The sequence below is a fragment of the Accipiter gentilis genome, chromosome Z (assembly GCF_929443795.1).
Source record: "Accipiter gentilis chromosome Z, bAccGen1.1, whole genome shotgun sequence".
Classification (NCBI taxonomy): domain Eukaryota; kingdom Metazoa; phylum Chordata; class Aves; order Accipitriformes; family Accipitridae; genus Astur; species Astur gentilis.
Window position 1 is genome coordinate 66,492,721 of NC_064919.1, and position 22,122 is coordinate 66,514,842.

The 22,122-nt window shown below is 39.6% G+C and overlaps 1 protein-coding gene across 1 annotated transcript in view; it reads right to left on the reverse strand.

Moving 5' to 3' along the window:
- Positions 1–22,122, reverse strand: part of NDUFAF2 (NADH:ubiquinone oxidoreductase complex assembly factor 2) — a 67,430-nt gene that overhangs the window by 3,550 nt on the left and 41,758 nt on the right. Inside the window, exon 3 of the mRNA XM_049795400.1 lies at positions 15,675–15,715. Coding sequence (XP_049651357.1) covers positions 15,675–15,715 — 41 coding nt within the window. The remainder of the gene's footprint in view (positions 1–15,674; positions 15,716–22,122) is intronic.

The window sequence follows — 22,122 nt, forward strand, 5'->3', positions numbered from 1 at the left end:
TGCTGTCTAGAGAGACGTGCTGCTTACCAGGGGTTGTGCCAGGCATGTCACCAAGAGACTACCAAGCCTTGTACAGCCCACTGACTATTATCCACTGCTGTCGTTTCACGTGGGCACCAGTGATACAGCCAGAAGCAGTCTGAGGAGTATCAGGAAGGATTACAGAGCCCTGGGAGCTGCCATAAGGGACTCTGGAGTGCAGGTAGTTTTCTCCTCAATCCTCCTTCTCAAAGGGAAGGGGTTTGAAAGGGCCAGATGAATCCCGCAAATCAACAAATAGTTATGGGACTGGTGCCACAGCCAGGGGTTTGGCTACTTAGACCATGGGACTCACTTCGAGAAACCTGGTCCACTGGGGGCTGACGGGGTCCATCTGTCAGAGGAGGGGAAGAGCATCTTTGGCCATAGGCTTGCCAAACTGGTGAAGAGAGCTTCAAACTAAAGTTGTCAGGGAAGGGGAACCTCAATCCATCCCACTCCTAGAAGTTTGATGCCAGTGCCAGCAAGAGATGCCCAGAGCCTGGAGAGGCATCACAGGTCAGCAGAGAGCACCTGAAGAGCAGCACAAAGGAATTCCAGCCAGTAAGTCAGCTTCATTGAAAAGCCTCTATGCAACTGCACGTAGCATGGGGAATAAACAAGAGGAGTTAGACGAGTGCACACCTGTAGGGCTATGATCTAATCAGCATCACAGAGATGTGGTAGGATGGCTCCTATGACCGGAGGGTTGGAATGGAAGGATACAGGCTCTTTAGGAAGGACAGGCAGGGAAGGCAAGGAAGGGGTGTCGCCCTCTATGTCAGTGACCAGCTGGAGTGCGTGGAGTCTGCCTGGGGATGGATGAGGAGCTGAGCCTATGGGTCAGGATTAAAGGGAGGGCAGGGACAGGTGACATTATAGTGGGGGTCTGCTACAGGCCACCTGGCCAGGAAGACCAAACGGATGAGGCCCACTATAGACAGATAGGAGCATCCTCATGTTCACAAGCCCTGGTCCTCATGAAGGACTTCAGCCACCCCAGTATATGTTGGAGGGACAACACAGTGGGGCATAAGCAATCCAGGAGGTTCCTTCTCCAAGTGATAGAGGAGCCAACGAGGAGAGGTGCTATGCCGGACCTTATTCTCACCAACTAGGAGGGGCTGGTGGGGAATGTGAAGCCCAAGGGCAGCCTTGGCTGCAGTGACTGCGAAATGGTGGACTTCAAGATTCTTAGGGCAGCGAGGAGAGTGCACAGCAAGCTCACAACCCTGGATTTCAGGAGAGCAGACTTTTGGCTCTTCAGAGATCTGCTTGGTAGAGTACCATGGGATAAAGCCCTGGAGGGAAGAGAGGCCCAAGAATGCTGGTTAGTATTCAAGGGTCACCTCCTCCAAGCTCAGCAGTGATGCATCCCAACAAAGAGAAAATCAGGCAAAAACACCAGGAGGCTGGCAAGGATGAACAAGGAGCTCCTGGACAAACTCATACACGAAAAGGAAGCCTACAGAGGGTGGAAGCAAGGACAGGTAGCCTGGGAGGAATACAGAGAAATTGTCCGAGCAGCCAGGGATCAGTTTAGGAAAGTTAAAGCCCTGATAGAATTAAATAGCCAGGGAGACCAAGGGCAACAAGATGTCCTGGTTTCAGCTGGAATAGAGTTAATTGTCTTCCTAGTAGTTGGTACAGTGCTATGTTTTTGTGTTTGGTAGAAGAATGTTGATAACACACTGATGTTTTCAGTTGTTGGTAAGTAATGTTTAAAGTCAAGGATTTTTCAGCTTCTGATGTCCAGCCAGCAAGAAGGCTGGAGTGGCACAAGAAGTTGGGACTGGACACAGCCAGGGCAGCTGACCCAAAGTGGCCAAAGGGGTATTCCATACCATGTGGTGTCACGTCTAGTATATAAACTGGGGGGGAGTGGGGGCGGGGGGATCACCACTCGGGGACTAACTGGGCATCAATCAGCGGGTGGTGAGCAATTGCACTGTGCACTGTCATTTTATTAGTGTTATCATTATTAGTTTCTTCTTTTCTGTTCCATTAAACCATTCTTATCTCAACCCACAAGTTTTACTTTTTTTTTTCCAATTCCCTCCCCCATTCCACTGGGCAGGGGGGTGAGTGAGCAGCTGTATGGTGCTTAGTTGCTAGCTGGGGTTAAACCACGACACAAGAAAAGCTTCTACAGGTACGTCGGTGATTAAAGGAAGACTAGGGACAATGCGAGCCCTCTCCAGAAGGAAATGGGAGACCTGGTTACCCAGGACATGGAGAAGGCTGAGGTACTCAATGACTTTTTTGCCTCAGTCTTCACCAGCAAGTGCTCCAGCCACACTCCCCAAGTCACAGAAGGTGAAGGCAGGTACTGGGAGAATGAAGAACTGACCACTGTAGAAGAAGATCAGGTTCAAGACTATCTAACGAGGTGCACAAGTCCATGGGACCTGATGAGATGCATCTGCAGGTCCTTAGAGAACTGGCAGATGAAATGGCTAAGCCACTATTCATCATATTTGAGAAGCTCTGGCAGTCCAGTGAAGTTCACACTGACTGGAAAAGGGGAAACGTAACCCCCACTTTTAAAAAGAGAAAAAAGGAAGACCTGGGGAACTACAGGCCAGTCAATCTCACCCCTGTGTCCAGCAAGATCACACAGCAGATTCTCCTAGAAGCTATGCTAGGGCACATGGAAAATAAGGAGGTGATTGGTGACAGCCAACATGGCTTCACTAAGGGCAAATCATGCCTGAAAAATTTGGTGGCCTTCTATGACAAGGTTACAGCATTGGTGGATAAGGGAAGAGCAACTTAGGAGTTGTGCAAAGCATTTGACACTATCCCGCATGACAACCTTGTCTCTAAATTGGAGAGACATGGATTTGATGGATAGAGCATTGGGCAGATAAGGAATTGGCTGGGTGGTCACACTCAAAGAGTTGCAGTCAACAGCTTGATGTCCGAGCGTAAGCAGTGATGAGTGGCATTCTTCAGGGGTCGGTATCGGGACCGGCGCTGTTTAACATCTTTGTCAGCAACATGGACAGTGGGATTGAGTGCACCTCAGCAAGTCTGCCGACCGCACCAAGCTGTGTGGTGCGGTTGACAGGCTGGAGGAAAGGGACGGCATCCAGAGGGACCCTGACAGGCTTGAGAAGTGGACCCATGTGAGCCTCATGAAGTTCAACAAGGCCAAGTGCAAGGTCCTGCACATGGGCCAGGGCAATCCCAAGCACAAATACAGGCTAGGCAATGAGTGGATTGAGAGCAGCCCTGTGGAGAAGGACTTGGGGATGTTGGTTAACAAGAAGCTCAACGCGACCCAGCAATGTGCATTTGCAGCCCAGAAAGCCAACTGCATCCTGGGCTGCATCAGAAGAACCGTGACCAGCAGGTCAACAGAGGTGTTTCTGCCCTTCTACTCTGCTCTGGCGAGACGCCACCTGGAGTCCTGCGTCCAGCTCTGGGGGCCTCCAACACAAAAAGGGCATGGACCTGCTGGAGTGAGTCCAGAGGAGGGTCACAAAGATGATCAAGGGGCTGGAACACCTCTCCTATGGGGTTGTTCCGCCTGGAGAAAAAAAGGCTCTGGAGAGAACTTATTGAAGCCTTCCAGTACTTAAAGGGAGCCTACAAGAAAGCCATAGAGGGACTTTTTACAAGGGCATGTAGTGATAGGACAACGGATAACAGTTTCAAACTGAAAAAGTATAGATTTAAACTAGATGTAAGGAAGAAGCTCTTCACTGTGAGGGTGGTGAGGCACTGAAACAGGTTGTCCAGAGAGGTTCTGGATACCCCATCCCTGGAGTGTTCAAGACCAGGCTGGACAGGGCTTTGAGCAACCTGGTCTAGTGGAAGGTGTCCGTGTCCCTGCCCCTGGCAGGGGGGTTGGAACTAGATGATCTTTAAGGACCCTTCCAACCCAAACCATTCTATGATTCCATAATCTTAGTCAGGTAATAGCATCTGTAACTAAATTCCAAATGCTTCAAGTCCATTTTAAATGTTGATGTATAATTGTCATCTGGTTTTCAGACTCAAGTAAGGCCCTTTTAATCAGCTTTCACTGGCCAAAGTATAGTTGTGATCTAATAAAATAACCATGTTGATCTTGAAAAAAGCATGAGGAATGATCCTCATTAGCAAACACAGAAAAAAAATACTGAAGTGACTTGCTTAGAATCTTCTATACAATCTACACCAGGACAAAAATATTTCAAGTTCAAAGTATCTGCATGCATCCATTTTATGCATTAAATTCATGCCACTAATAGGTACACTGAAATCAGCATTCCTGTACTCAAACTAAAGAAAATGTGAATCAGGAGTCTTGTGTCAACAGTCACATTAGAAAAACTGGGTCAAATAGATGAGTTTTCTTAGCATAAATATTTTGTCCTTTGATACTGGAAGTTTGTTCTGTGGAATTCTCTCACAGGCACCGAGTCCCTCCTGCTTCTAATATTATCACCAGCAAATATTTAATTCTCAGTTTGCACTAGAACATACACTTTTTTTTTAAACATTGTGATTGTATTTCTAAGTACTGTTGGTTCAACTACCATAGCCACTGCAGTTTGAAGCAGTTATGAGACCGAAGTTTCCTCACCATTACAAGCATTTAAATAAAAGATCCAAGTAGTTCTGGATTTGAATATGATAATCAACTTGGTTCAAAATGCAAATTTTAATGAAACTATTGCATGCATATTTATAGAAGGAATTATCCTTAAAACACACTAGAAATGTGCAGGATCTTCATAACTAATCTTCCAAATTTGGCTTCAGTTTATCTGCACGGCTTACCGCAATTAAATACAGTCAGTGTTAGAAAGGTTCCTCCCCAGACATCCTTCTGTTCCTACAGGGCTTCCTATCACCTGCTGAACAGTGGTAGAAAAGCCGACATCTGCTGGGCTCTTCTACCCATGACAAGTAGTCTGCAAATCTGCGTGGCACTACAGGCTCTTCCAACTCAACTGCACTCAGCTACATTTTCACTTTGAGGCTCTGTTGCTACCCAATCCTTTACTGTTCAATATACTGTAAACAGCGACCAGGAGCTAAACAACTTTTTTCTTATTTTTTTTATTATTATGTTGGCAGGTTCAGAACATTTATCTTCTCTCCTCCTCCAAGATGAATTGGAATATTTTATATGCCCCCCAAAACATACCATTTAAGTTTTCTGCTGAAATGTGAGAACATGAGTATGTAATGTGCTCTGACCTTTAAAGGAAATATAACACAGGAAATATCCAACACAGAGAACACAGGATCTACCAGGTAACCACAGTTTTCTGAGGGTTAGCTTGTACTTCCAACACTTTCTTTATACAAACAAATGATATAAGCCTTTGAACCTGCAGTTCTCAGGAGGCACAGGGCATCTAAAGAGTATCAGAAATGCCGTTCATCATTTTTATTAAAAGAGAAATCTCACTATTTGGATTATGCTGCAAAACTAAAAAAAAATGAAAAAATGCCTGAAGCCATCCAGCCATGTTTTATACCAGTTGAAAACCTTACAGGTAGATGTTCACCTTGAAATGCATCAGCTCCCAGCATTTGGAACAAGATACACACAATGTGGCAAGAACTAGGTCCAACTACATGTTCTACAGTTTACTTTTAGGTGGTATGTAAAAGAAGAAATTTTACTCACTGCAAGTAACTACTTGCCCAGCCTTAGTGATTATTGCAAGCTCTATGAGGTTTTTAATACTCCTAATGATTGGAGCTGCATGCCTTCCCTCCTTTGAAAAACAGGGTTTAAGAAAGTGATCTGTAAGGTTTTCTTGAAGAACCTAACATTATTATTATGGAAATGCCAAAATGGCCCTATGTGGAGTTTGAGGCAGCTGCTTCTTCAGCCAGAAAATATGCATTTCTGCATATTCTGACATCTTAGGAGTTGCCTGAACAAAGAATGAAAGAAGACCTGCTCACAGGGGCAAAGCAGCCCAAGACATGTTGCTGTCTTCCAAGTATGTTGCTGCAAAAGGCATCTGGCTGTATTTCATGCCACTGGCATGAAATTTCCACTTTTCTTGCTAACAGTATTTTTGTTTAAAGCTCTTACTTAAGTCTGGCAGCTAAGATGTATCACCAACCATCCTCTGCTGCTTGGAAACTGTATTCACCTCTACTCCACAGAATGAGAAAAATCTAGAAGTTTGTCTTTAGTCAAACGATTTTCAGTGCCTATGAGGCTGTACTGGAAGACCTGTTTTGTAGGCTGAAGACTGGGAATGGAGTGTTCTTTCACACTTAAAGGACCTCACATAGTCACTGCTCTCCCTTTTCTGAATAAACTAGTAGCCTTAGAGAATAAATAAAATCAGTTCCTCCTGGTAGGAAATTGTCATAAATACAAAAGAGCTTTCTGTAGACTTGCTTATTCCTTCCCCTGGGGTCTTGCTCAGTAGTGACTAGTTACTGAACACTTCTTGTTAGTCTTCTTCACAGGCACGTATCTGTACTGAACCCCTTCTATCCTGCAGAACCTCCTGAACCCCACAATCTGAGGAACTCCTCCTCCCCTTCCTCTTACTTCCTTACTGTTTCCCTCTTGGTCCTCAAGCCAGCCATCAGTTATAACACCACTTGCCTCTCACGGAGCATTTTCTATCTCCTGAAGGCAAAAGGCAACCCAAACTTGTTCATAAGTAGCTCTATGGATGCAGGTGGCTAGACATACAGTACCAATGTAGCGATCTCCAAGAGGGATTATTTGAAGGTGACTTTAAAAGGCTGGTACTTGTTTTGGTTTTGTTCTTTCCAGATGATTTTTCTAAAGACCCTATACCCAAATCTATAAATACAAGGGGTTTATGTATTATTAATTTTGAGCAAGATGTCACATTTCATTTCAGATGGGTTTGCATTTTTATTAGATTAAAAATAAATTGCTTCTTTATGTTGTCTTAGAAACTATTCCAACTTCCTAATTTACCTTAATTACGTATGTTGAAATACTCATGATTTCTCTTGATTTGAATAGGGTTAGCTAACTATTATTTGATGCCAGAACTAAGAAACATCTGGACAGATTAATGTTTTTTCTTTGAATTGTACAGACACTACATATTCATAGAATACTTGCATTTTGGTGTCTAGTTTGAATGTTTTACAATCATGAATGAACTTGAAGTCTGCCTGTTAAAAATTCATATATACAAGTTAGCAAAAATTAAAAAATGACAAACGGAAAGGAAAAAAAATCTGGTTTGGAACAATATTAAAAGAGTTGATTGTTATAAGACAATTTAACGTCAGAATTTTTTCTTCACTGACAAATTAACTAAAAGTCCAGCAAAATGCTCGAAGTTAAGCCAATTCACCTATTTTTATAATATTGCCAAATTGGTTAAGTAAACTCCATTTTCCAGTTCAACAAGTTAAATAGGCAAGACAAAATAATCAGATATTACATCATATTTCAAGAGTAGGAGGCACAGAGAGGACCTCATCACTGGGAAGCACTGAATGTTCTGATCCAGGGCAGGTCTTGTTAACTCAGCAGCTGAGCACAAGATCAGCAGTGCCAGGTTGGGAATAAGAAACAATGTGGTAAATGAAGGGCTGTGTCAGTGCATGGCAAAAACAGAGGAGCAGTTTGAATTAGAAAAGCATATCTGGGTTTTCTAGAATACTTATTTAAGTCAAACACTGAGCCAACTAACTGCTAATTCTGTAAAGAACATATGCACTAAATATCTTTGGTCAATCGACAATCAACATTAGTCAAATAAATGTAAGATTTTTTTTTTATTCAGGACAGTTTTCAAGCAAATCTCTGATCAGCTGCAATTTTAAAATATGGACTGTGTTCTGTGCACTCAATGTGATTTTTTAGAAGGATGTAGCCTGCATAATTCAAATGTCAACTGATCTGAATGATCTTGGTTGGATACATCACAATTTATGGCACCTGTCATTGTCTAGGCTTTGTAGAACAGCTTTTTTGACCTTTGAACATAAATCAGATGAATTATCCAAACAAATTACTAAACTAACATAGCTCCTGTTTTAGAATAGTTACTTTTGCTTGCAACCTGCAACAACCCCTTAAACATAAGCAGATACAGAAATGGACCTCTAATGGTATCACAGGTTCTTGAAACAGGAAACTCGGACTCCCATTCTATTGTAGGGCAAAGGTAACTCCTTAGGATCATCTATTACAGTTCACTCTAGATGAAGGCTGTTTGTGCATTTCGGGTTCCTAATCCTCTAATGAGAGGTGCACTAATTCTTTGGAATCAATCAGTAACAGCACAAAAATTGCAATTAAAGCTTAAAGCACTCCACAGTTAATGAGTAAGTGTTAAACCAACATATTGATTACAAATATATGTACAAATATATGCTTTGATGACAGCCCAACATGTTGTTTTAAATGCAGTGCTAATACCACATTTACTACCAAGCTCAATCAGCTAAATACTAATTCCAACTCACAGGAATTTTTGGTTAAATCAAATCTACAGAGAAGCAATGCTAATTATTACTAAATTACTATATAGCTACTTCTGAGCTACAGAATCTCTGGCAGGAGCTGACACAGTCTCTAGGGCACCACAGGGTAGCACACATGTTTTTGGCAAGAACATGTAACGAGAGGCAAAAGGAAGCAAAAAGGCGCAGACACTGGAATATAAAGCATGTCAGCAACACATGGAGTCAGTACGGGTTTGTGCCCGAATTATTTTTATAATAGTGCAAAGATTTTTGTACAGAACTACATATACGTTCAAGATCGCAGATGAAACTGTGTAGAAGCAACAAAAATCACAAACTAGCCTGGCACCACTGCACTCTGCCCTGAATAAAGGGCAATGCAGAGCCTTGATGCCCACAGAGGAAACAAGGAACTGTAGCTGTCACTCAGTTCCAGTGCGGTCCTTGCTTTCCCCTTACTCTACATATGATGTAATCTGTACCAGCCCTTTTCCTGGTACACGTTACTTCTCCCTCCACCCCCGTTCAGCTGTGCTGACAGTGAATTAGGAGACAGAGCCAAAGCTCCATGCACTCCCTCCCACGTGGACAGGAGTAGCAAAGCAGCAGGGCTTTCTCCCCTACAGCCTTCGGATCTGCCGCATAGGTAAACTGGAAGTAATGGGACAAACTGGTGCCTCGATACTCTCCTGTGGAGACTGACAAGCACCTATGTTTCAAACCTGAGGAGAAAGTTAAACTGAATAAGAAGGGGAAACTCTAAAAGATGATGGGTTGGTTTGGGGGTTTTTTTGAATCACTTCCTTGACCACCCCCTTCTTTTTAGACCTTTGTACCTCAGCTCTTCATATTGCCAAATTTTACTGCCCTTTCACACTGAGTAATAATCCTCTCTGGAATCATGCACAATTTGCTATGCAAAATGCTATTTAGTGCAAGTCAAGTCATTTGAATATGTCTCAAAATCTTCAATCCTGGTTGTGATCCTGGACAACAATGGTGGAAAATATGTTGCTCAGAGAGCTGTTTATCCTTGTGCTTTTAAAATAGTACTTCACAGAAATGTAAATCATAATCTGCAGCTTTTTGTGGCTTCAGGAGTAAAATACTCATTTGCTAAGCCCTATTCTCTACGTAAGAATGTACAATCTATATGTCAGAGTTCTCATTTTAAAACTTCTCAGCTGAAGCATCTGAAAAAAGATGGAAGCAAAATTGTAACGTGCAACCCCACCGGTGTCAAACAAAGAATTTTTCTAAAGCGCATCCCATTCTGGTTAAAGGAATGTAAATTCTGTGTAAACTGATCTTCATGACTGAAGCCAGTTTTGATCATACCATCTCTCAAAGAAATAGTACTTATGATCAAATAAATGGGAAAAGTGGATATGCATTGTGGCAACCAAACAGAATGTAATTTTAATGTAATTATTTGGAGCGGTGTGGGGGAGAAACAATAATTGAAAGCTTATGCTTATTTTAACTCATTGAAGTACATTCTTCCTCCCTTGACAATGAGGTTGTCAAAACAGATTATTATGGAAAATGCTAGAAATATTTTGAAAGAAGACAGGAGCTGTCACAAAAAGTTTATTTTTTTTTTAACATTTCACCTTTTATCCAACTGTGCAATTCGGAAGCCACCAAGTTTTATTACTGTGTAACAAGTGCATAATGCATGAGAAAAGCAGTCCTTTACTGCAGTTTTCTACTTCAAACTATTTTCAGGCTCTTGACACTAATTAAAGGAACATGCAATTCTACTTTACTTCCCATGAAATATTAATGTACATACACATAAATACAAATCAATGGTAAGATTTCAATTCAGACTGAGAATACTTGTAGCTATGCAGCCCTGGGTGCACTACAGAGGAAGCAGCAACTGGTTTAACAGTGACGTGACTTCTAGTACAAAGATCTGTGTTCACAGAGTAGTGTTACTGTAAGTGCACATCTTGCAATTGCAGGATATCACATTGACAGGTCCGGAGATAAACCATATTCCTCTCCATACCAGTTTCTCTAGGCATTGCCATGAGAACCTACTTTGTTTTTTCCTCATGCATTTTCTGGCACCACAAAATAGTCTGTAACTTTATTTCTACCACCATTCTACAGACAAGGCCATAAACAATGCCAGGTTACTTGGATACTCTTGAACCTCAGGACATTGTCAGAAGCAGTGCATAGCTACACCGTCTGTTACGGGAAAAAATAAGTGTTAGATTTCTAAATACATCCAGGTACCTCATGTTACAGACATTAGGATTCTTTAAAAGCCCCTACATATCTGATGCCTCTGAAATCCGAAGTGCTAAAGAAATCGAATAGAAGTTAGGCACAGAAAGGCTTAAAAACTCACTATATGCCTGATATTTTTAAGGTTTGCTACATCCTTAAAAATATGCCTCTTGGTTCCTTCCAGGTTTAGAAGCTGAAGACTCAATGTGTCCCAGATACAAGATATCTAAACCAATTTTTAGATGACTCCCACTATCTATGTGGGGGAAAACCTGGCTTTGTGTTACATAAGCACTGATCATATAAAGATGAGAGACAGATAGAAAGGCAGATACCTGTATTGAAACAGGCACCATAACCAAAGCTTGCAAGTAGCTTATGCATCCAGCCACTATCTCAATTAGGAGCTGCACCAACAGAAAATAATGATTTCTTTCATTAGTATTTTTAATACATTTACATAATGCTATCTCAAGTTTTAAAAAAGGCTTTTTTTTTTTTTTTTTTTTTTTACAGGGAGTGTGACCCAGAATGAAAACAGGAGATGTAAAACACAGCAAAGCTTGTGAATGCCATGCAAAGTTGCCTATCAACGAAGTGCTGAGAAGTCTCAAGAAGTTCTTATCCGCAGAACTTTGACTGAAATTCATGAAGGTGCATAAAAAGATTGAGGCATACCCAGTGGCCTTACAGGTGTTACATAGTTTAATATCTTTTAAATTTGGGGAGTTCACTTTGGTGATGGAATAGCAACATAAGCCCAAAAAAGGGAGTCCTGAAGAGAAGGATTTTCCCCCACCTCCCGAGAGCATTTTTTCTTTCTTCTGCAACCAAGATGCCATGCTTCAAATCAGGAGGGAAATCTGTAGCCAGAAGGAAAACCGGGAGGTAGGAGTGTATGCAAGACACCACATTTACATTTACCTTACAATCTAGTTGATGAACCATACTGAAAGTGGATTATGGCTTGAAGAATGGAAGGGAATAGTCTCCTAAAGAAATAATCTGCATGGATGGAACATCACTCCTGTAATACAACTGCTATATCCCAAGATAATTTTTGTTAATAAATTCTGACAACATTAATGCTTACCAGGTAAGCTAATTTGCACGTAAAGTGATAGGCTATTAAATCTGCTCCCACAAAATAGCATTTGATTAAAAATATTTTAATAACTGTAGCCTTTAAAACATTCATTTAAAACCATAAGATCTCTAGACGAGGACACATTTCCTATTTGCCCCAAAACATAGTATATACATCTAGTTTCCTACATACATAATAAAGAAATAAAATAGTCTACTTTAGTAATTATCACTTGTTAAACTGTTTAAAATATAATTTACAGCTGCACAGGAATAAAGGTAATGACAAATTCTCCTCAGCCTACCATATATGACCATATACAATATATATAAAGGGACAGATGATGGAATGCTATAATAATGCAAAAATACACATATACAAGCTCAGGTTCTCACCTGTTACAAAGCAGTATGTGTGTATGCCTGTGTATACACACATACATGCTTACAATGGGTGAAGATGTGATCCAAAATTCTCTATCAAGATGGAGCCCCTAACTACCATAGGAACAGATTATGTTTAAGCACAAGATAAGAAACAACTTGATCCGCATTCATTTGTGAAGTTATCACCCTCATCATAAATAAGTTGAGACTTGGCATATTTCAAGCTGTAATAAAATCAAAAGGCAACCAACTGTTCACAGTATCTCAGAAGCTGGCTTTTAAAACCCAGGACTTCCAACCACTAACATGCCTTATGTTACTGGTCAGATTAGAAATGACCAAGGAGATGAGCAGCATTCTTGGGTTACAACTAGCCCAGTACACAGAATTCTAAGTGACTCCCTCCAAAAATGGGGAAAAAGCGGTGGGAGTACAGGGACGAAAGAAACCATTAGGTATGTGAAACACTTAACGCTGAACAAGTTGCCTTGTGAAATCACTGCAGTATTCTTCCATTAAAAAAAAAAAAAGAATCTAAAGAAAAAGAGATGTAAAGCAATTTATTCTGTGACAAAATGAAAGCTTTTTAATGGAAACAAAAAAAGATCAGTTAGGTGTTTGTGGAGGAAAGAATGGCCTGAACCCAAAACATTATCAAGTCTTTAGCACATGGTCAACAGACTTAGCTGGTGTCATCATGCGGCTACCTTGACCAATGTAAGGACGGACAATGCACATTCATTCTCACTTAAGTGACTGACATATCATGATGATTATGAATGACATTTTGTTGGCCTACAGTATTCGCCAAACCATTGGTTCCCAAAATGTGGTTATCAGTGCTATCAGTAAGATCCAGCTGATTTGTGAAGCCATATCTCTGCAATATATTCCATTAAAGTTTGGTCACCAGAGCTCATCATAAGACCTGACAGCCTGAGCAGTTTGGCAACCTCTATCATCCATACCTGAGAGATGAATAAAAGACAAGTTTGACAAATATAAAGAAACCAAACATAAAATACTAAAGGGAGATGGTAGGCAAACAGAGCATAGAAGGGGAACAGAAATTTTAATGAAGTTTAACGTATGACATTTGATATTAGGAAGGAAAAAAAAGGAAAAAAAAAATGATAGGCAAAGGACAGGAAAAAATGAAAACCATCAAAAAAAAAATGGTATTACAGACCACAAAGGTAGGAACCTAGGCACAACTCCAGAAACTTATGCTCTAGGACCTGTAATGCTGTTTTGTGATGTTACAATATGATGTTTACAGTAAAATGTCATTAAAGCGAAAATGCAAAATTTGTGGGTTTTGCATCCTTTTTCAGAAGTAGTCTACTCTCATGAGGAATATGTGAAAGAACAAGGAGATTTGTTATACAGGGTTTCAATATGAAATATGGTCACAAATATTCCGTTGTTTCATAGCTGTCAAACAGCAGTTTACCATGTCAGCATTACTGTCAAAAAGGGAATACAATACAGAAAAGCAGCCAGTAAAGTTTATGTAGCTAAAACACTAAAGCAAATCAGTCCTACAAATAGGGACAAAACAGTATTCAGTATGTACTTCACCAGTAAAATTATATTTATAATTATATTGTGGTATAAGGGTTTGTGGTGCAACAGTCTCAAATCAGGAGAAAAGTAGATCATACATATCACCCCCTACACTAATACAGGGGAAAAAAAAAAGCTGCACTATCATTTAAAATGTGAATGCAGCATTATTTTCAAAATGTTAGCAAGAATTTTTAACACACATACATTCGAACTACCTTTTCTTATACAGGAAAAAACAGTTTAGAGATTACTTGAAAGAAATGATAACTACTTTTCGAATTCCTGGTATATCACTTCTGCTCTGATAAGGTTAATGCACAGCCCTGCAGGCAAAGTATCTAGCTGCTAATTTATTTTTCAGATCTATTACCTCATGAAACTGAAGGTATAAGCAGTCGTGTAACTCAGAATGCACCATTACTCCCAATAATCTTTCTTTCTCCATAAATTGCTTTTTCTGGAAGGTAAAATGTTTAGAACTCTATTGATCCACAGATGTCTCACCTGTGGAGACTCCTCGCTTCCTATTTTGAAACAGAACCAACACCTCCAGTGCCAGGACAAGCTTTGTTGCACCAATTCCAAACCCAAAGCTGCCCATGTTCTCTGGAGCAGGCTTACCTTAGCACAGTTATCATGGCAGTACAGCTTATGGAAATAATAGGACAAAAGACATGCAACACCCCCCATCTTCAAGTATCATGAGGTGGTAATTTCAACAGTAAAAGTTGTATGCATACAGTTAGTATTAGTCACAGCTACTTAAAAGGAGATCAGTCCACGCTTAGACAGAACAACTGCTGTAGTTATCTGTCTGCACAAGTAAAAATTTAAAAATTGTTTTAAAAAAAATCACACTTAATACTTCCCCAAATGTTAATGCAAAGAAAAGTGTGTTAATTTGCTTTAAGTCCTAAAAAGCTCTGAGGATAAATTTAACTTAAACTTCTTCTATTTATGGGTGTATTATACCACTTATTATGTCTACAACCTCAGTGGCAAGTGCGAAACAGAGGCAGAGAGAATTAGTTGAAAAGCTGTAAGTTGCATGGGAGCATTTCAATGAGTTATGGCTTGAAAACATCAGCTGACAAGCTTCCCCAAGTCATCTTAACACACAGGCAGGACAACTTTTACCAAACCACTATATTCCAGAAGATCTCAATGACCAAATCTTTGGCTAGAGCATGTCAACATGGCTTCACTGAATTTGACATTTATTCCTACTGATGCCAGTCAAGTATCTGCTCCTGTGGGTGCTGTCAGTTTGCATCTTCTGTAGTAAACCATGCCTCATCTACTCACTCATTCCTAGCTGGTGCTTGGCAACTGGTAACACAAATCCAGGGCAAACAGTGTATGAGCGTGGTCTGTATATGCAGATCAAGAGTCAAACTCGTTCCACTCTTGACAAACCCATCAGCATGAAAGACTGTGGCATATTTCCCTGTTTCATTCCATCAGAAACCACTTACAGAAAAAGTCATGGCTGCAACTCCCCCATCTCATTAGCATTGTAAAATGTTAGTGCAATTTGTTCTCCTGTACTGATGAATCCACTGGCAACTGGATTTGAAACCTGCATTTTAATGTCAACTACCATGAAAAAAACTTCGCATTAATACATAGAGGACCTATTTTAAAAATTCATAGCAGTAATTTCAGAATTTGTTTAATTAAAGAAAGTCCTGAATGGCCATGATCATCTTAAAGAATTCACGTAGATAAAAGTAACAACTAAAGAACACTGGAGTTTCTATTTCCATTTGTTTTTCTTTTCCTAAGCGTTAGATATCTACTCTGTGTGTAATTTCATCAATTAGGTGAGCAACATACTAAATTCACCCCCAAAAGTGAAAAACTACTGGACAGATAAGTCCACTATAAATTAGTTATTGTACCTTAATTACAACAATTGAAAATTCAAAGACACTTTCTCTCACCTCAATGGTGGGTGGATCATTTCTTTTTTTTCTTATCCATGCTGCAAAAGAAATAAAAATCAAATGGATTATTTCAAAGATCACATACAGTATTAAAACTAACAATTATGATGAATTTGTAACAGAAAGCAAATGTTTGTATAAAAAATTATAATAGAATTTGCCAAAACCTGGTCAGCCATTATCATTTCCCAAAATACAAAGACCTAAGATGTTATTTCCCACGCCAATACTCTCAGTCTTCACAGAAGGAAGGGGAGGGGGAAAAGGGGAGGGGGAAAAAAAAAAAAATCACCTCTGTGAGGAGAGCTTGGGCACAGTTTACATACCACCCTGACTGCCAAAACAGGGCTTAAAAAGCAGGGCTCATGGCTCAGGCCTGTTGCTGAGCTTGCTATACAGAGCTGAGCTTCACCCTGAGAAAATGACAAGATGACTGCTGGAAAGTATGAACAGCCTTAGACCACTCTGGAGAAAAAGGATTCCTGTATATGCCTCAGATGTTGTTAAAGCTGAAAACCTATTTATTTTAATGCCAACTAGAATTCCTTTACAGGGATGCAAGGTACAGCCCCAAACCTGACTGAGGGGCTGCAGAGCCCTGACTGCCCCACATCCTTCGGCTTTGTGGGACTCCCCACTGCACCGGGCCGGGGTGGGTACCATAATTCAGGGAAGGCTCCCTCCATCTCAGTCAATTTGTGCGGGCAAAGATGGCCGAGGAACGAAAGCAGTGGCAATGGCACTTGTCCTGTGGCTCAGGTTTTCCGTGATGAACCAAAATCAATGGACTTATGCCCACTCCCACTGCAAACGCGGACTGACTGGAGGTAGCAATCCAAAGGGATCCCGCTGCAGACAGAGAAGCGGCACTCTGTCAGGTCTTGCTTCACTCAGTCGGTGAATTATTAGAGAAAGCTCCTACTATTACAGACATTATTTAGACAAACAAATTGCCTGACTGTGGACAGGACAATATCCATCACTCTTTAGAAACATCACTACCGTAGCATTCTTTTCATGCCTTTTCAATCCACACAACTGGTGGGTATTGGGTTGTGTATTTTGTAGACATTTGTCTTTTCTGCTCATATTTTTCAAATGAATGACTAGCAGAATGCAAGTGGCCAGTAATGAACAGAAGGACAAACATAAGGAAAGCCAATTCCAAGTGCTGAGACATGGCAAAATGTTCTCTTGTATGTTTGTTTGGGTAATTAAGACTTTTGTTACTGTGCTTGAAAATTAGAGCAAAAATGACATTTTCATTATCACCCAAATTCCTGGTCTGACCTGTAGCTGTCTATAAAGTTGCAGACATGCTTTAAGGAACTATTCCAAATTTTAATTCTGTAATACCATCTGTGCTGTACTTTGAGGGGAACTAGGGATGAGTCAGACAGCAAGTCCAAAACACTAAAAGCTGCACAGTCATAGTGTCATCTCCCTACCGAAAATGCAATTACACATAGGATGAAACACTAACACAACTCTGCTTCAGCAACATTATGAAACTGGTTTTAGGAGGAATAGCTTCCAATTAACATAAGAATGGAATTAACGGAAAGAAAATGGCACTACATAGCTTGGAATTTAGCCATGAAGGCAAGGCCTTAACTCAAGGGTAATGGTAAAATACCTGTAATGATATGAAACAAAGTATTACTTTTGGGTCTTGTCTATCAGACGACACCTTCAGAAGATGTGTTCTTTTAAACAGTATTCTCAAACACCTTTTCTTAAAAGCAGTCCCTGACAACTCTTCTCAGACGTCTTTTGGTTCTAACAAAGATTAGAACCAAATTTGCCATCGTGGAGAAGCGACTGAGCACTGAACAGTCAACACCACCTTTTCTGCCAAAGTTTTATGTTAGTGGAAAGAAAAACAGCCCATTAAGATAATCCAAAATACAACTAAATTACCTCCTGTTAATTCTACAGAACTAGAAAACATTTTGCGTGTACCTGTAGCAGTTTCAAACATTTAAATTTTACAAGGATTTCCAAATGCAAAAATCTGGCAAGATCAGAGACTAAACTGGCATGACTGAGACTGGCACTTCTCAGCTGGCAGCCTTGCAGACACTCTTTGTAAAAGGACCAATGATGCCATTAGAGAAAATCATAGCACATAAGCCTTTCCTCCTGACAGAAGTCATCTTTATCTGTACTTAGCAACAGTTCCAACCACATCTAGAAAAGCAACAAAGTGGTAGAGATACAGACACTGACCAATAAAAGATACAGCTGGAGAAAAAAGGAAAAATAGTTGTTTAAAATGTTTCATAAAAAATTAAATTTTAAATCTTCAAAAATTAAGGGATTACTTTCAACAAAGAAAGTATCATCTTCTGCCTTGCCGTGCCTTGCTTCTGTCAGATGGAAGTACAGTACCACTGGTTTCAATTCCACAGCTCTCAGCACCTAAAAATTGCTTTTTTTTTTTTTTTTAAATTGCCAGTATTTTCTTAAAATACAAGCTCCCTTTTAACTTCAAGTGAAGAAAAATTCTTAGAATTTGAAATTCTAAAAAAATTAAGTTGCAGTTAGAAACTACTGCTGAAATGTAACCTTTACAATAGATTTTCTTTCAATAGCAGATGGGACTTTTAGGCAGTTATTTGGTTAATGATTTTCAGATGAATGGCATACTTCTATTAAAAGATTTTATCATTTAATTATCTGCTTCAGTTTAACAAGCCACAGACAGAACAGTGAAGGGTAACACAATGACACATGTTCTAAGAACAGAAGCTGTGAAGCAAGGAGCATTACACAACACTTTTTCATTCATTAATAGATCTCAATTAGTACCAACACTCAAAAGCAACAAAACAATCCTTACTTTAGGAAGATTTCTCATATCAAACATTCCATTATCAGACTGTATCTATTTAAATACATAAATAATGCACACAGTTATAAGACTGTGCTATTTTTCTTTCCAGCTGTAACAAGCATGTGAATGCATGGTTTTATAGGAGCCATCAACCTTCCATCTTTCTAATGTCAGAACTAGAAATTGTTTTCAGTTTAACCCTACATAAAACTTGCTGACACAAAGATTGGATACAATTTTCCAAATTACTACAGGTAAATTCATTTTAACATCTCTAATGAGCTGTACTAGAATATCATTATTTAATGAAAGATTCCTTCACTGCTATGTAGCTGAGGGAGAAATACAGTAAGAAAATTTACTAAAATCTCTTTATAGCCATAAGATGACATTAGTTAGCTTTAATATAGAATATTCCCTCTGTGCAAATCCATTTCTGAAACATTGCGTGTAAAGCACAGCTCAAGATACACTACAAGATTAAAAGCTAAGAAAACATCATTTGAATTGAGTATATTTTAGTATATTGTACTTTAGCATCTAATAGTTTTATCAGTCTTTCAAAAGCAATACATTTTTTCTAATAATTCACCTGATCACTCCTCAGTCTTTGGGGAGAAGAATGGGAGGACTCTAATATATTTAATCCCCACTAGTTTTCAGGTGGTTTTCTTTCAGACAGAAAAATTAAAAAGCCTTTCAATTTTAAGTTATCAATCATAGTTTGAGCATCCAACACAAGGTTCAAAAACCCACCAATACCTCCTAACTCAGGCATAAGAGAAACTCATAGTAACAATTAAAGGAAGAATGAATGTGTACAAAAATATAACCAGTGATTTACTACTGAGTTAGCACTAATTTTAACAAAATCCAATTAAGTGATATCTTGAAATTAAGGCATATTGCATTCTCCTTGAAAAATATAGTCAATGTATACAATTTAACAATGGAAAAGCTCTCCCACCTTTCTTTGCACTCTCCATTACACCTTTAGTCAATGCAGATTTAAATTACTGAACAGATTTATACCACAGTTAAATATTTGTTGATGAAAACAAGGCAGGTACGTGCTTTATTACATATTATTTGAACAACATATGCACATATGCATATACTTAGTTAAAAAGTGTCCAGTGACAGTTATACCTGGAAAAGATTTTCACATGAACACTCCCATTCCCTACGCTAACAAAACCAAATGCCCTCACCATTGTCAGCCAAGATGTTTTAAACCTGGTAAAGTCAAGAAGGTAACATGTGTGTACTGAGTGCAAGCAGAACATGCTTCCCTACCCCCCAACGCTTTAAGAAAATGAATCATTGCCTCCATTTCAAACTAATTATGCTGCTGCTTCTAATTTTATCTGGATGGCACTTCCTGCATTCTGTACTCATTGTAATGCTACTTCTGTCTAAAAGGAATTTTGCAAGATAGCTGGTCATTTCCTACCTTGAGACCCTCGCATTCTTTCATCATCATCATTTGCATTCTTATTAGTATGCATGAGATTTTCATTGAACTTTAAGACTCCTACTGGCACATAAGACACTGTAATGAGCGTAAAAGTGAGCGTGCAAATTAAGACTCCCATTAATCATTAAATGTTACCAGTAAAAAAATAATAATACTAGGAATAGATGGGCAATAAAATGCTGCATGAAGCATGCAATCTCAGGAATCTCTATAGGTATGTAAAATTACTGATCTCCTCTCAGGAGCACTATTGACATGTCCGGAGGAGGTAATTTACACATTCTACAGTAGGTGAACATTCAGAATTAACATTAGGGAAAGGTTATCTGTTGTGTGCATCCATATTGCCCAGGGAAAAGCGAAGTATGCACTCCCACTTTGTAGTAAAATAAGAGGCTTCACCTAAACAAAACCAGGTAATATTTGTATTGTGTGTACAGATTATGTTCTAAATTCAAAACTACAGTACAAAAGGAAACACACTTTTGGATTTTTAAAATGAAAATCAATTTTCTGTGCACAACTAGCTAAGGCTAAGGATAACACAAGGGATTATGATTCTATTAATACTGAGCATGCTGCAACTTTACAAGAGCCTTAATGGACATTCAGAACTTTTTTATAAAAGTCACAGGTCTGAGAACTTAGGAAATTTAATCCTGTGGAGCACCTAAAACTAACATCTTCAGGAGAAAAAATCCCGGCAAACCACTCAGGAGTAAACCCTCAGCCCTTGTATTCAGTAAACTCTCAGGACTAATACATAAACATCCTCTCTGGAGTCTGAGAAACAACTTGCACAAATTGAGTCTGTAATCTGGATGATTGGTTTATCTACTTGCTTTATAGGTTTCTACTTGGTCTCGGTTACCTTATTACATGTTTATAACTTCATCAACACAGGACCAAAATCGGCCCCTTAGTTTACCAGCTGCCCAGGCTGAACGTCTTAGATACAGAACGAGATATAACTCAGACCCAGATATAAGTCAGACCCTCTTCAAATTTCACTACAGCCTGCTCCCTCTCCTTAAACAATCCCTTGTCCCTGGTTTTGTGCAAGTTCTCCTCAGACAACTCATGCCCTTAAGCATTTCCAGGGACAGTACTTTTATTCATTTCAGTCACAAGAGGTTTCTTCTCTAGTCGCACAGTGTGATGTAGGGAAACAAGGAGAGGGAAAGGGTGCTGAGATGACTGCTTTTAAATCAGGTGGCCATTAAGGATTATCCACAAGTGAAAAAAACCTAAGTCCTGGTAGAACCAAGACAGCACAGATGAAAGCAGCCCTTTGAAGATCCCAAGAAAAAGGAGAGGAAATAAGGCAACAGAAACTTAAGCATAGTCCTTAAAGTGAAAAACCTGAGAAGGCTAGGCAAGAAGACTGCTATTGCTGAACCAGCCAAAACTGAAGGAGAGAGGCTGCAGATGTCAAAGTGCAGACACAGGATTTGGAGAGAAGGCCCCTGGAGACATAAGCATGGGCCCAGCAGAGAGGATTTAGAACACTAAAATTCCACAGAATTTCCAAAAGTAAAGTGAAAACAGAAGTAAGAAATTTTATAAAGCTTTCTAACCTTATATTCGTCTTTTTACTGTTCAGAGAAAACAGCAAGTATTTTAGAAATCCTTCTGCAAAGTCTCAGACTATTTGCTGGAATGATCAGCATCCACGACAGCAGGAATTATAAAGTGAACACCCACAGAAAGAACACACTGGAGTCTGGACAGAAGATACAGAGTGAAAGTTCAGCACAGGTCTTGTGGACCTGGGAAACTTCTAGACCAATCTTAAAGAGGAAAAAATAGGGACAAAATGAGCTTTTCAGCAAAGCATGTCTAAACATTGTATTAAACTGTTCCCACTCAGGTAACTGGCTTCTATAGTATTACTTGAACCCTCTACTCTTTTCATTCTTTCCTATGTCTTACTCACTGAGAAGTTTCCATTTTACAGGTGGCAGAAAAGTAGTGATGAACTGAACTTCAGATCATCCCACATCCCTAATTCACACCCCAATATATAGCAAAGGCAGAATAGTTCTTTGAACAGTCTCCATACCAACAGCAGAAGTATTTAAAATTATGTTATACTTCCACAAAGCTGTTTGTAATGTTTAAATTGGCATTGG